General features: G+C 40.9%; 1 protein-coding gene across 1 annotated transcript in view; it reads left to right on the top strand.

Annotated features, from left to right (window-relative positions):
* Window positions 1-1,536: 1,536 nt before the first annotated feature.
* The window catches only part of PPP2R5A (protein phosphatase 2 regulatory subunit B'alpha), a 75,690-nt gene continuing 61,097 nt past the window's right edge, over window positions 1,537-16,129 (top strand). Inside the window, exon 1 of the mRNA XM_012506803.2 lies at window positions 1,537-2,482. Coding sequence (XP_012362257.1) covers window positions 2,302-2,482 — 181 coding nt within the window. The 5' untranslated portion in view covers window positions 1,537-2,301. The remainder of the gene's footprint in view (window positions 2,483-16,129) is intronic.

Here is a 16,129-nt window from a genome sequence, read left to right as displayed (position 1 = left end):
GCACATGTAGGAATTTACACTTGGAAAGACAGGAGTCAGATTGCAGAGAGCCTTGAATTTGGACTCCATTCTGCAGGTATTGGGTGGTTCCTCAAACACGCAGGTAAGATAAAAGTGATCTTAAAAGATTGATGTGGCATTGGGAGAAAGGCCAATTGTGAAAGTAGATTTAACATGATGTGGAGCTTGACTATGTGAGAAAGCGAAAAGTGTCAGAAACGCTGCTGAGGTTTGAACCTCCTTGACTGGGAGGATTATGTACAATTTCACCGCCCAGCAAATCTGAAGGAGGAAATGTTTTGAGGATAGTATGTTTGGTTCTAGGTCTAGAATTCAACTTCCTACCGAAGTTGGAATCTTCTGTACATATGCATGAGGTGGCTTCGTTTAAATATACTACAACTACTTTTATTATGTTGAAAGGAAAAGGTCTGGAGCTGGAAGGAGGGGATTACAGATTTGGGTCCATTGGCGCAAAGGGAGGCTGCCTGTTCAGATTAATAATTATTAACGGCCTCCGTATGGAAAGCACTGCACAAAAAACTAAGATGACCAGTCCTTGTCCTTAAGAAATTCAAAATCTAGACGGAATCTCCAAGAAAGAGATTCCGGTAAGAGTACATGGCAAGCCTCCATATCCACACACCACTGACCAATGAATTTGTACTCTTCTCGTTGGAGTAGTTGAGGGCCTTTGGCTCAAGGAGGGGTGAAAATTAGCAGGATAAATTGGGAATGAGAAAGCTCTTTTTAGAGGGCGTGGACTTGCAGAACTCTTTGAAGCAGTAGATGCTAGACTGCCCAAACCCCATGCAAGAGTAGCTCTCTGGAATTGCGAAGTCCGAACCTCCCAAGAGCTACCAATTTATTCCGCAACTACCAATTTTGCGGTTTGGGGCCAGTAAGGCGCTAAGACCCGCCCAGGTGTCCAGTACCTCGCAACGATTGGACGAGCTCACCTCCTCGCCTTCCCCGGGCCCCTCGCCCGTCAATCACACTGCCTGCTTGCCACCCGACCTTTGCTGCGCCCCCTTTCAGTGGCGTAACACCTGGCGCTCTTTCGCGCCCCAGCCCTCCGGCGCCCCACCAATCGCTTCAGTTCTTCATTGGCCAGGAGAGAGGTGAGGGAAGGGAAGGGGCGCTCTATTTTGCTCTCTGAACGCACCCTCTCAAGTTTCCCGGTCTTCTCGCAGACGGTCAGGAGAGCAATGACAACCTGGAGCAGTTGCGCATGAGCGCAAAAGTGCCCGCTGGTGGAGGGGCTCTTCCCCTCCCTCCCAACAGATTTGCCACATTTGTTGTGACGCAGGGGCACCCCGCTCGCCGTCTTCACTTACGATTGGCTGTGGCCGAAGCCCGTCACACAGCCCGCCCCACTCCTCTGCCTCAAGAGGCCGCACCTCACGCCGTAGCTGCCGCTTAGCCGTGTGATTGGCTAAGAGGGCTGGCATGCTTTCCCACCCCCTCCCCGGCCGCCGCACCGAGAGGCGGGCGGGACCCCGCGGAAGTTGTCAGTCAAACTCCTCCCTCCCCACCCCTCGCGAGGCCCCTCCCCGGGCCGCGCGCCCTGGCGCGCGCACACGCGCACACACTCCCCGCTCGCCTGTACCAACCACCTTCTCAAGTTGTAGCGGTCGCTCGCCGGGGGTTCTCCGTGGGCGGCCGACGGGCGCGTGGGGGAGGGGGTTCGGGCCGCCCAGCGCGGCAAGGAGCGAGTGTGTGCACGCAGAGGGCCGGGGCCACGGGGTAGCGCCCCCCGGGCGATGAGGGGCCGGCGCTGACCGGGAAGAGCGGGCACCGCGGGCAGCGGCTCCGAGGGGACCCGCGATGGCAGCGCCCCGGGAGGAGGCTCCAGGCAGGGCGGGCTGCGCCGGCAGCGGCCGCTGAGGTGCTGGCCGGCCGGCTGGCTGGCGACCGGGGCAGAAGCGACGAGAGGCGCGCTCGGCGCCCGCACCCCCGTGCCCTCGCCTCAGTTGTCTAAACTTCGGGCTCTCTTAAACCCGCCCTGCGCGCCCGGAGTCAACAACTTCTTCACCCCCCTCCGCCCCCGCCCTTCCCTCCGTCAGCCCCGGGAGCTCGCCGCGCGCCGGGGACCAGGAACCTCCGGCGCTGAGATGTGGCCGTGAGGCGTTGGCGGGCGGCGAGGAGAAGCTCGGCGGCGTCCCGGGGCCGGAGGGCCGTGGGGCCGGGGCGCAGGGGCGCGAGCACCCCGCGCCTCTCCCCCGCCTCCTCCTGCCGTCTCCGCCGCTGCCGGTGCCTTGCAAGCAGCAGCCGGAGCTGCCAAGCGCCAGGGCCGCGGAGATGTCGTCGTCGTCGCCGCCGGCGGGGGCTGCCAGCGCCGCCATCTCGGCCTCGGAGAAAGTGGACGGCTTCACCCGGAAATCGGTCCGCAAGGCGCAGAGGCAGAAGCGCTCCCAGGGCTCGTCGCAGTTTCGCAGCCAGGGCAGCCAGGCAGAGCTGCACCCGCTGCCCCAGCTCAAAGGTAACCTCCGAGGGCGCAGCCCCAGGAGCGAGCTCAGGGGCTGGCAACGCTTGCCTCTGCGCCAGCAGAGCCATTTCCTGCTGGGCTTCTCCTGCTCAGCTGGGACTGGTAGTGTGTGAGCCGAGTTCCCCACGATGCCTTGGCGTCCCCTCACCCCCTCCTCCTTATTCAAACAGGTTTTCTGTGAAGTCTTGGCTCTTTCCTTCTAATTCTCACCTGAACTCTTTCCATCCTAGGGGAGGCCAACACTCCTCCCCACCTGCGCGCTTGCTTAACCTGCACTTCCTATCTTGCGTCCCGCGAGGTAGAGTCCTTCACTCTTCCAGGTTTGCCCTTTCCCGGTCTTGCTTTAACAACCGCACGAACCTTCCCGGACCTTCACTTTCCCGAGTGTCAGCTCCTCTGTTCGGCCACTTTTAGCTAGTCTTTTACTTTTACAATTATAAAGCCGTCTGCACCCACCCTCTTCTCAACTTCACTTCCCATTGATTGCCCCTAAGAGTCATCAGACCAGGAATCCGAATGCAAACAACGGTTAAGAGTTAGCTGGCCTTTGGATGTATTTATAAAGAAAAAGCCTAAAATTTGACCAGTGTAGTACCTCATTCACTGGATCGTTAGGTTTAAATGGTATCCTTTAGCTCAAAGAATAGAAAGATTTAAAATATTCTGTTGTCTGAGACGATACACATGGTCTATTTGGAAATATGAAGGAGTAGGTTAGTGTTGCTTTGCAGTCGAATGGGAACTTAGTTTGCCAGGCAGTGATTCCAGGGACTTTGTAGGTTTGTACAGGAATTCAAATTGGTATCCGTGCCTAATGCCTTGCAGGAGAACTTGGCACTCTTTTTGGCTCACTTTTCCCACTAGGTTTAGAGGATTTTCGATGTTATTTCCTGGTGGTCTAGTTTATTCTTTGTGTATTACTCATGTTTAATTTTATAATTCTAATGTCCTTGCTTTTTATGAGATAGAAATGATGGAACAAGATGATAACGCTCCTACATATTTAAATAAAATTTGCAACCTGACGGAAATCCATATCATCTGATGTTCAGATTTTTCAATTCATTTGAAAAAGCTGCAGCATCCCCTTCAAGGCCAGTCTGGTTCTCATTTGTCTTTGGGCCTGTAAATCCAGCCTTAGTTTGGCAAGGAGTCTAAAGAAAACCTCAGATCAAATCACAGTTGACCTACAACAGCTCCAGAACCCTATTGAGACCCTACCTTGCCCTGACTCTCGGAGTGCTTCTAAATCATGACATCTCACAGTTAGAATCAAACTGGCTTTTGAAAAGAGGTTTTGAGATATTAGTCTGTGCTATCGAATTTATCATTTGATTGCTCTTTAGCGTACAAAAATTGTTAAAATTTACATAGCAAAATGGTAGACTATAATGATAGGCATTGCCAAGACTTTAATTCTTGAATGATGTCATAGCTATAAAAGAATATCGTCTTTGCTATTCATAGATTTTAAATTTTACACTTATTTAAAATATCATAGTTTTTTTATACTACTGATTTTTTTTCTCCCATTAAATTGTCAAACTATGTAGTTTGAAGATTTGGTGCCGGGGTTATTTCATAGTTATTTAATTTGCTTTTTAGTAAGATATTCTAGTTTCTTAGTATTGTACTCTTAATAGTATACTTTAATAAAAGTAATTGAATATTAAACATTTGGTTGGTTTCAAGCCAGGAGATGCAGCTTTGATACGTTTTGCTTTTGTTTTATTTATTTTATTTTATTTTTTTGAGACGGAGTTTCACTCTCGTTGCCCAGGCTGGAGTGCAATGGCGCGATCTCGGCTCACTGCAACCTCCGCCTCCCGGGTTCAAACAATTCTCCTGCCTCAGCCTCCCAGCTAGCTGGGATTACAGGCATGTGTCACCACGGCCGGCTAATTTTGTATTCTTAGTAGAGATGGGGTTTAACTATGTTGGTCAGGCTGGTCTCCAACTCCTGACCTCAGGTGATCGGGCCACCTCGGCCTCCCAAAGTGGTGGGATTACAGGCGTGAGCCACCGCGCCTGGCCACATTTTGCTTTTAAAAGCCTGGCAAAAATATGCATAGAGTCAGTAATCATCTAAGTTATATGATGCAGGGTTCAACAAGTTGAAGGTGCCATATAGTATTTGGTCACTAGTAAAGAAAAAAGTAAATTGGAACTTTACATTAATTGTAGATATTTGCATGAAAATGCAGTATTCATCATAAGGAAAATTATGTATTCAGGATAAATTTATGCAAATTTAATTGAGGAAATAAGACCCTTACTTGGATTACAAACTAATAGGAACAACTTCTTTTACTCCAGATGCCAAAATGCGTGAAAGTGATTTTAAAAAAACAACAACATTCAATTGCTTCAATTGGAACTTTGGCAGTGTACTTGATACCACAGTGTTGTGTTTTTTCTGCCAGTGGTAGTTTTTTCCATTTGTGGCCTTCAGGAAAACAGTGGAAAGCCCTTTAGTATGTGTATGAAAGAAAGAATTTTCTTCCTCCTCTGAAATACCATCTTACTGTGGAGTGATTCAGATATCCATGGACTCCGAGATTTTTTAAGTTTCATACCAGCCTGCTTATGTTACACTTTGACCACATGCATCTGAACTGGAAAGGTGCCAACTAGTTTTCCTCAAACCATAGGATTAACAAAATGATCCAACCTTTTCACCTGTAAGAAGTATTTGTGCAAAACCATCTAGTAAGTGGGTTGTAGGATTTTAATGGCAAAAATGTTCAGAATAAATTGTTTTATAATTGAAAGTATTTAATAAACAAGCCTTGTTAAAAGGCTTTTCAGTCTAAACTATTTTGTTTAAGATTCTGGAAGGATTGGTTTGGTAAAGTAGTTGATGCCTTACATTTATATAACATTTTAGCATTTTAAAATTATTTTACCTTAAAAATTTTCTTAAATTGTAAAACAGCATTGTTCATACCAAGTGAAACAATCCAAAGATGTGTAACCCTTAATCCCTGTGTATCTCCTGCTTTTTCACACCTAGTAAGTAAGGGTAACACTGTTGTTTGATAATCCATGGCTCAGTGTATTTTTACAAACATCCTATTCATTGGGTCATCCCTGAACTTTTTGCAAGATCAATATTCCCATTTTATTGATGAGAAAGTTGAGGCCTAAAAAGAATAGTTTCTGGCCTGTGATTACTTATCTGGATGATGTTGCAACTGACACTGGGACCTAGGTCAAATGATTTCAGTATTTGTGCTGTTGACTGTTTTACGTAAATTTGAAGCAGTGTGATAGAGTTGGGTCTCTGGGGTTAGTCCTGGGTCAAAGGTAAATTTTTAATCTTTCTAAGTCGCTTTCCTTATCTGTAAAATAGGGATAATACAAATCTCCCCAGGCCTGTGGGGATTAAGGGGAATAATTTAAGTGCCTAAAAATAGGCAAAGAATGTTAGTTCCCATTCTCTTAAATATTTGAAAATCCAGATTAAAAATATTTTTAAATGAAAGATTATTAATAGGATTACTTACTTAAATGGTAAACTTTCCTAGTGTATTTAAAGTGTGATTTTATTTATAATCAGTTTTCAGATATGATTTATGTGAAGTGCAGCTGTAACATCTTTCAGCAAGAGTGTAGAAATGGAAATAGGATTAAGTCAGACTCTTTAAAACATTAAAAGCTGTGGTAAGATTTTTTTACCAAGCGAAGAAATCAACCTAACCAGTAGAATTGTATAGATGTGCAGTCCTCATAGGAGACAGCCAGGAAATAAATAGCAAGATCAGGCTGAAACTGGCTTTGAGATTGAAATCCCCTTCAGAAGAGGTGAAACTTTCCCAAGTAGCACTCAGATTCTTTGTTGGTCCATTCTTAGCAACTGTGTCCCACTAGAGGTATTGAGGCCAGTAATAGTGGTGTTGATTGCAGTGCTTCCTTACCTTTAGGGGGAAAAATGTGTGTGTTTTCTAGAGTAGGTGATCTAAGGTAATTGTGGAACAAGAACACTGACATTATCTTAAGTTCTGTAACTAAACCTTTTTGTGGAGAGAAAACCGTACTACTCACTCAACTTTTAAGGTTTATAGATCTTCTCAAAGTTACTGTCATTCCACCTAAACACAATTGGGATGGCACTAGAGGAGAGTTCAAATTCATCTGAAGATGTTAAGAAAATTGTTTACAAAGGGAAATAACATTTTAGTCATTTTAGGACTATTTTCTGAGATATCTCTTCTGGAAGATTTATTTTTAAAAAATTTAAAACATTTTTAGGATATTCTTAAGAGAAATTGCTAAAATGTTCACTGCTAGTCCTCACATAAAGGAAAAACTTTTCTATTTAAACCTATTTTAACATCTTTAGAATTCCTGTTTAGGATCATCTCTTCATTCCCTCCATTTTATTACCTTATCTGATTGTTAATTTTGGATTATTTTATGAAATGTCTAATTGAATAAAGTGCTAATCCAATAAAATGTATTTGGTAAAATAATGCAACCATTGTAATATGTTACTGTCATGTAAACAGATTTAAATTGTCTTCCTGCATCAGTGATGACTCATTCCTTTCAACTTCAGTTTAGCCATTTTCACCTGCAAGAATAACATTTTTCTCTTGATAAAGTAACAAAGATGAATTAGTCTTTAGGGAGTTATTGCTGCCTTGGATTTCAAAGACAGGTTTACTAACAGAAATAACACATTTAGATTTTTGTGCTTCATTTTTAAAAGTTAGCTTTTTTGTAAAAAGCTGGGAATAAAGACTAGTTTATGTGTTTAGCACTGTGGTTCCCAATCCTGGCTATACTTGGAGAGGTTATTTATTTTATTTTTTTATTTTTTTTTCATACTGAGTCTCGCTGTGTCCCCAGGCTGGAGTGCAGTGGCACGATCTCTCGGCTCACTGCCACCTCTGCCTCCCAGGTTCAAGCGATTCTCTTGCACGCACCACCATGCCAAGCTAATTTTTGTATTTTTAATAGAGATAGGGGTTTTGCCATGGCTGGTCAGGCTGGTTTTGAACTCCTGACCCCAGGTGTTCTGCCTGCCTTGGCCTCCCAAAGTGCTGGGATTACAGGCGTGAGCCACTGCACCCGGCCTATACCTGGAGAGTTTAAAACAAAACAAAACAAAAAATACCTGGGCACATCCCTAAGGGATTGTAAATTAATTGGCCTAAGGTAAAATCCACTTAACAGTATTTTTAAAAGCTCCCAGGGTGATTCTAACGCGCAGCCAGGATTGAGAATCACCGGGTTAGCATTGTCTATTGATTTAATTCATTAATTGAGACTTTGTCCTTTTCTGTCTGATACTCATGGTTCATTACCCAGCCTATTAACATTTCCTGCCCTGGCTTCACCTCCTGCTATTTACATTTCACTCTCTTAACTTTGCTGCCCCCTATGGCTTATCAGCTACTTTCCTGAAGGGGAGATAGTGCCATTAGATTCTGGAGTTTAGGTATGATGGGATGGTTCTGTTGGTTTGTTGTCATTACCATAATTAAAGCCCAACTATTATTTGATGTAAGGTGGTCAGTTTTCTTTTCTCTGTGATTTTTGGAGCTGGCAAGTAAAATCGAGAACATATGATAGAGGTTTGCCTAATTTTAATCCCATCATTCAGGATAATAAGTAATGATTTCAACCACTTTGGGATGTAAAACTAGTTTCCTCTATATGCTCACAACACTGTTCTGTTTCTTGAAGATCTAGGCCTGATACTACCATTGTATATGTTAAATACAAGATATTGAACAAAGGAACTGTTCTTGAACTTTACTGCGTTTTTGGTCATGCCTTATTTTTATTTCACATTAAGAAATATTTTTCTCCAGAGTGTTTTCGTGTCTATCATCTAACTTAATCTTGACCACAGCTTTTTATCGAAGGTAGGGCAGTGAGAACTCAGGGCTGCTTGTATTCTATATTCCTATTTTGTCTTTGTCTTTTCTGGTAACTGGTTTGAATAATACTTGTGTTAGTTGATTTGTTGTTTGGGTGGGTATTCAGTTGTTATTTTGTGATGCTGTCTCTCCAGAATGAGATGGTGAATTTTTCTGTGAAAGCAGAAGTCATTATCTGTTTTTTCAAATCCTGTTATGGTACCAAATACAGTATTTTGTGCATAATGTGGTCATAGAGACAGAATCACTGTTTTAATGAAGAAATTATCTGTTGGTTGTCTTCTAGTCACCCCTTCCCCTTTAGATTGTGCTGCTTTTAGTGATGTTTGGTGCTATCTACCAGATGTTGATTCTTCTCTGTTTTGTTTTTTGGTTTTCCGTATTTTTTTTTGAGACAGGGTCTTGCTCTGTCACCCAGGCTGGAGTGTAGTGGCACAATTGTAACTCACTGCAGCCTCAAACTATTGGGCTCAGGCAATTCTCCCAAGTAGCTACTAGACTACAGGTGTGTGCTGCCACACCCAGCTAAGTTTTTTATTTTTATTCTTGTACAGACAAGTTCTCACTATGTTGTCCTGGCTGGTCTTGAACTCCTGGCCTCATGTGATCCTCTGTTTTTGGCTTCCCAAAAGCTTGGATTACAGATGTGAATCACTGCCTCACCCAGTTTTTTGGTTTTAATATATTTATGCGTAAAACTGGTTCAGGATTATTTAAAACAGGGGAATCCAAGGGAGAGAATACAGTCATGGGTTCTTAGTTTCTGTTTTTGGTTGTGCCAGTAAAGCCCCTTCCTCATCCTTTTCTGCTTATCACTAGAGACAGAAACTAAAAACGATGGCTTCAGGATGCTAAAAGCCCAAAACAAAACGAAACAGAACAACAACAAAATAAGGTGGATTGGACAAGCGTGATTTAAAGTAAATGAATTTTGGGTCCTTAATATCTTGGCAGTAAATATAAATGTAGGTTTAAAACAAAAGATTATTTGTATTTTGCCAATGATCAGTATGAGTGACATGTAACATTATTGATGGATTTGTTGCTATGAAAGTTACTGTATAAGATTTGTGAGGAAAAGTAATACTGGGTTGACTTCTAGACGTGGACATGTGTGTATAAAATAACTGAAACAATTTGTTTGCAGTAATTTCTAAGTTTGAGATGCAATCTTTATAAGGATGTCCTTGAAGGGAGGTAAAAGGAACAGATTTGAAATATATAATTACTTTTAGTGTATTATTATGTAACAAGGAATCTAAATGCTTTGCTGAAAGAGTTTTATATGACAGACTGGGATTATGCAAAATAAACTCTACTTCTCTGAGCAGGATGTTGACTAATAAGCAGTTTCAAGACTAGTTTTGATATGTCTTTTTGAACTGTTACCTGAAGGATTTTATTTATGTGGGCCTTTTAAGTGAGTAATGAAGAATTTTAGAAATCCTGTAATTTTGATTGGGTTTGCTCAAGAAACATACTGGAATTTATTTATTTTTATTTTTTTGGTGGGGGTAGTCTAACTTGGATACTGAAGACAAGGGATTTCTTGGAAACACACTCCTCCTACTGGAATGGTGATGCTAATTGCAGCTACTATAACCTTACTCTGATGTTGTATCTAGTTGAGCTTTCCAGTGCTGAATGGGATCTCAGAAGTCATTCTGGTTTAGCCTCCGTTGGGAATTGATTTCACTCTTGTTATTCTAATAAATGTCTTGCCATTTCATCAGAGAAGTTTTCTTTAAGGTAGGGAGGAGAGTACAGTGTTTTAAAATCCTTATTCTCCCAGGTTTTGCTTAGTTAATGAATAAACCGTTTAGATAATAGCTAAAAGAGGTTGAATACCTGAAACAAGAATTTTTAAATGTCTTAGAACTTGCAGTTCAGTAGTATCAAATCTAAAATTGTATTATTTTTCAGCAGAACGCAGATTTTAAAAAATTGTATATTTTGTCTAATTGGTTTTGTCTTCGTTTCACATTGTATCAAGGATATTCCATAATTATAGCTATTACCATAAGTCAATGGTTATTTGAACTCATTGTTAATCCCCTGCCTCTAAATTGATAAAAGGGAAAAAGGTGAGACAGTTTTTGTTATAACTCCTGAATTTTAATTAGCAAAACTGGGTAGATTTTTAAAACAACTTTTCAACAGGCTTTTCTAAAGAAAAATATCTATTGAAGTTAAAAATAAAATAAGACATAACTTCTGTAGGAATGTGTTTCTAATTTTATTAAAACAAGCAACAACAACAACAACAAAAACTTGCCCTACCATTCTCTTTAAATTGGTCAGTGGCAAAATATTTTGTTTGCTGTGACATTAGACACATACTTGTATATTTTCAAAAATCTAGTACTGAAATCTTTTCCTTTCTTTGGTTTTCCATAGTGCATAAAATTTTGGTGAACCACTGCAGAGATTAAAACTTGGTAAAGTGAATGCAATGATGAATGCTTTTTCTTTTAAATTTAATGTCTTTAGGAGTTTATAGTTGGTGGTGAATACAGACTTGTTGTAAGCAGGCAGTTTCAATTAATGTGTTAAGTGTCATGATAAGAATAAGCTCTAAAATGTTAAGGGAGTATGTGAAGGACTCAATCCCGTTTTGGTACGGGAGGGGAGCGATCAGGGAAAGTTTCCTGAAGAAAGTGACAGGTAAACTGCTATCTAAAAGGCCAGGTGTTAGGCCAAGATAGATGGGCTAAGAGGTCCACCCAAAAGACAATATATGGAGACCCAAAGGTAATTGAGCATAGCATATTTTGGGAATTACCAGCAGTTTACATAGCTGTGATCTAGAATATAGGTTACATTCTATATCTCTATGTGGTATATTCTATATCACTAGAGAAGTGGAACAGCATTGAGGGTCTAGTGCATAGTCTTGTTGCTATGTTAAAGAATGGATGTAGGCAATTTATTGCATTCATACCTGACAGTAACATGAAGAGTGTATTGGGAAATGAGAGTGAGTAACACTAGTGAGGATACTGACACAGTAATCCAGACAAGAGATAAAGGTGCTTGTCCAAGTGAGGATGGGGTGGTATCATAGGCAAAATCTGGTGAGAGGGAACAATCAAAGATGATACATTTCTAACTTGGGCAGCTGGATGTATGATAGCAGTTTATTGAAAGGGAAAAAGGGAGACATTAGATTTGGGAGGAGAAGATAATGGTTCTTTGTTGGACAGGTCGAAGTGTCCATGGGAAATTGAAGTGAAGCTGCCTAGTAGGAAGGTGGATTATTTGGATATGGAGCAATGTGCTAGAGATAATTTGAGAGTCTTTGGCTTACATGTGGCATTTGAAGCAATGGAAGTAGAAGCAACTGCCCACTGAAAATGGATAGAATGAGAAGATGCCAAGGAATACCAACATTGAGATAATGGGTAAGGGAAAAACGTACAACCAAGAGCCAAGAGAGACAGCTGGAGTGGAGGCCAAAGAAGACAGGAGAGAGTGGAGACAAGGCTGTCGGGAGGAGAGTCTTTAAAAACTGGGGAATGGGTGGGGAAAGTAGTAACAGTGGATAACTGTGGACAAGTCAAGTAAGAACTGAAAAGTTTCCATGGGTTAGTCTTTAGGCAACATTGGTGACTTGAGAGGCGTTTGGAGGACTGATAACTTGAAATGAGATTTGTGTAAGGTGGATAGTGAGTGGAAATTGTAAAAGCTGAATGAGTAAGTATGGACAACTCTTTCAGAAAGTTTGGCAGTTAAAAATTACCATAGCTACTGGGTAGAGAATGCATCGTAGCAGAACAAGATTTTTAGGAGGACAAGTTAGGAGATTAATAAGCCAGGTAAGACATTATGTGACTTGGGCTAGGGTAGTAGCCCAAGATGGAGAGAAAAAGATGCATTTGAGATATATCTTAGATAGGACCTTGTTAATGAATTGTTTGGGAGGAGATGGAAAGGCAGAGGTGTAGAAGTCAAGGATGACTCTCACGTGCTTTAGCTTGGACACCTGGCTGGATAGGAATATGTCCCACCACCGAGAAGGGAGTACACTGGAGGGGGAATCAGGTATAGAGGGAAAATCCAGAGTTGTATTTTGGAAATTTTAAATTTGAGATGCCATTTAGAAACCCAGTTATAAATATCAAATAGACCACTGCATATGTGAATCAAAGAGTGCCCATTTGGTAATTTCTATGACTTCTAAACATTAACTATATTCTTTATATTAACCTTTAATGGCCTGCCAAGACTTTCAGATTTGCTTATAAGAAGACATTGATAGTTTGGGTTGCTGGCCACTTAGTCTCCTGGCCAAATTGGGATTATTCCCTACTGTATAGAACATCTTCTGTGTACACTGCATGATAAGATGTCGTTGTTATGTGCATGAAGGAGAGCATGAAATATGCTGGGACAAGTTGCCTGAATAAGGTTAAAGTGCCTGCTTTTTGTCTTTAGACTATAAGTGCTTTGAGACCCAAGAGCCGTATCTTCCTACACAGGATTTAGATAGTCAGTGCTGTTTTATATTTATTGAATGAAAGAAAGAAGCAAAAGCTATTAAATCGATTGAAAGAAAAACATCATTTTATATCATACAATAATTTACAATTTTAGGATGATTTATAACTGAGTAATGTTTACCTGCAACACTAAACTGGTTAGCATTTTATAGATGAAAAAACCAAAACCTAGGTAGGTTACATTCTTGTGCCGGTCATGTATGACTTGCTCTTCCCAGTTGGTTGCTGATTCCTCTATTAAATGGAAGGTGTTTGTTGCCTGGACTGAAGCAAAGTTGAGTACCTTATTTCCTTACAGTGCAACAGAGAAATATTTATAATTGAGAACCTTATCAAGAGAAATACGTTTCTTTTTCTTTCCTTCTCTTTTTTGTTTTTTTTTTTTTTGAGACCGAGTCTCACTCTGTCGCCCAGGCTGGGGTGTAATGGCACAATCTGCTCACTGCAACCTCTGCCTCCTGGGTTCAAGTGATTCTCCTGCCTCAGCCTCCCGAGTAGCTGCCACCCCGCCTGGCTAATTTTTTGTGTGTGTGTTTTTAGTAGAGACAGGGTTTCACTATGTTGGCCAGCCTGGTCTTAAACCCCTGACCTCATGATCCACCCGCTCCGGCCTCCCAAAATGCTGGGATTACAGTCGTGAGCCACCATGCCCAGCCAATACATTTCTTTTTGATAACTTGGAATAAGATTTGCATAAGGTGAAAAGTGAGTGGAAATTGTAAAAGCTGAATGAGTAAGTCTTTAGACTATTGTCTTTAGTCTAACTAAAGACTAAGACTAAGCCTATAGCCTATAGTCGTTAGACCTTTAGACTATAGTATAGTCTTTAGACTGTAGGTGCTGGGCAAGTAAGCCAGTATTGAACGCAGATTTTTCTAAGACCCGTTAAAGCAAGGTATCTTTGTTTCTTAAATTCTTCTGATACAAAAATGCTTCATTGATCTTTGAAGCACTGTCCTCTCCCTTTTAGGTAACCTAAAGTTTTTCTCAAAAAAATATGAGAGCATTTGTTTTAGGAATGAGTACTGAGAAACAAGATGAAGTGAATTGTTAATCATTCAGCACATTTGTGTCACAGTTAGATTTTGGAGTCACCACTCAAAGTTATAATGATCTGTAATTAGCTTGAAGAAATTGTAGATTATCAAGAACTGATTAGAATCTACTTGTTTTTGCTTCTTTTGGAAATGTTGGGTATATTCTGGTCCCCTTTTACACAAAGTTTTTGAAAACTTTTTAAAATACTCTTCCACATTAGCATAGTACTATCTTTCTGATCATTTCTTCTCAATTTGAAAGAGGAAAAAAGTTAGGTCAAGATAACAGAGACTTGGATATAAAAGTCAATTGGATTAATCGACCACTTGACTGATTTTATTCTTCCACTAAAACTTCCAGACAAGCTGAAATGAGAGTTAGATGTCATCTCCTCAAATAGTTTTCCACATACTTTTGTGCTTCCAGTGAATGAACCAACCTAATTTTGAATCCAGAGTGAACATAAATTAGCAAATATGACAATGAAGCGCTTTTAAGATGCATTTATTTCCCACAGTCATACTGCCTTCGTAAGACTTTTTTGTTTGTTTGTTTTTTGAGACAGGGTCTCGCTCTGTCCCCCAGGCTGGAGTGCAGTGGTATGATCTCTGCTCCCTGCAACCTCCACATCCTGGGTTCAAGCAGTTCTTCTGTCTCAGCCTCCCGAGTAGCTGGGATTACAGGCTCCCGCCACCACAACTGGCTAATTTTTGTATTTTTAGTAGATACGGGGTTTTGCCATGTTGGCCATGCTGGTCTTGAACCGCTGGTCTCGAACCCCTGACCTCAAGTGATCTGCCTGCCTCTGCCTCCTAAAGTGCAGGGATTACCAGGTGTGAGCCACCGTACCTGGCCCATAAAAAATTTTGATTATTCATATAGGAAAGCTAAAAATAACTCAGGCTTCACCTAGCTGCCGTATATCTAGTCACTGGTTTTGGTACTTCATCTGTTTTGATAATCTGTTTTTAATTTGGATCACCTGGATACTCTATATTTTTAAGAACTAATTTTTTTAAGATCTAGAGAAGTAACTTCTATAGAACAGGAATGACTATTTTAGGTTATAATACAATACTTGCTGTGAGTCATAAGCGAATCTCAGTTTTCATGGTTTTCTAAAATAAACTCATTTAAAGAATATGTAATGGGAAGTGTCATATTTTAAACTACCCCATTTTATTACTTATTTATTATTTTTGTAAAAACTTATAGACTCACTGTTAAAACAACTCAAAGGAGAATCTTAACAATGGTAGAAAGTAAAAATTCCCACCCAGAGGAAATCTCTCTTAAATTTTTGAGCATCTTCCCATATTTTCCCATGAGTGGGATCACACTGTATATGCTGTTCGATAGCCTATTATTTTCTGTTAATAGAATATTACAAATAGCAAATTTCTGAATGGAAAAAATATTAGAATCAATTTAGAATTGTTTGTGAATAAAGTTTTTATTTCTGGAAATACTGAACCAACTCATTTGAAACCTTGGTTATAAGTTTCTTAACGTTTAATGGAAAGGAAATAATTTCTAAGAGTACTAGTATTTAATTTCATGGAAATTATATGTGAATCTCTTGGAAAATCCAATTTAAAGAATGTGCCGTTTTAAAATATATATATAATATTTTATATAATTTCCAGGGTTCTTGGATTTCCTCACCACCACCATCCCAAAGCCCATTTATGCTGATGGTAGAAGGAAGTGGGATGTCTGTAGAGCTTAGGTCCTGCTCTAGAGACTTGAACACCTTGTTTTTGTTTGTTTGTTTGAGACAGGGTCTTGCCCTGTCACCCAGCCTAGAGTGCAGTGGTGCAATCTCCTCACTGCAACTTCTGCCTCCTGGTTCAAGCAGTTCTCCTACCTCAGTCTTCTGAGTAGCTGGGATTACAGCTGCGAGCCACCACACCTGGCTAATTTTTGTATTTTTAGTAGAGATGGGGTTTCGCCATGTGGGCCAGTCTGGTCTCGAACTCCTGGCCTCAAGTGATCTGCCCACCTTGGCCCCCCAAAGTGCTGGGATTACAGGTGTGATCCACCATGCCCAGCCCAGTTAATTTTTTGAAATAAAAAATAGCAGTAGTTGCGGATATACTTACATTTGAATGGTAATTGATTAAAACATGGAAATATTTAAGTTCTTAAAAGTTTTAGTTAGTATTTTAGGGGTTTTCTTAAAATACATACATTTATATATTAGAACATTATCAAAC

Source organism: Nomascus leucogenys, chromosome 5 (assembly GCF_006542625.1).
Source record: "Nomascus leucogenys isolate Asia chromosome 5, Asia_NLE_v1, whole genome shotgun sequence".
Taxonomy (NCBI): domain Eukaryota; kingdom Metazoa; phylum Chordata; class Mammalia; order Primates; family Hylobatidae; genus Nomascus; species Nomascus leucogenys.
The sequence above is the reverse complement of the archived record's forward strand: the minus strand, read 5'-3'. Positions and strand labels throughout refer to the sequence as shown.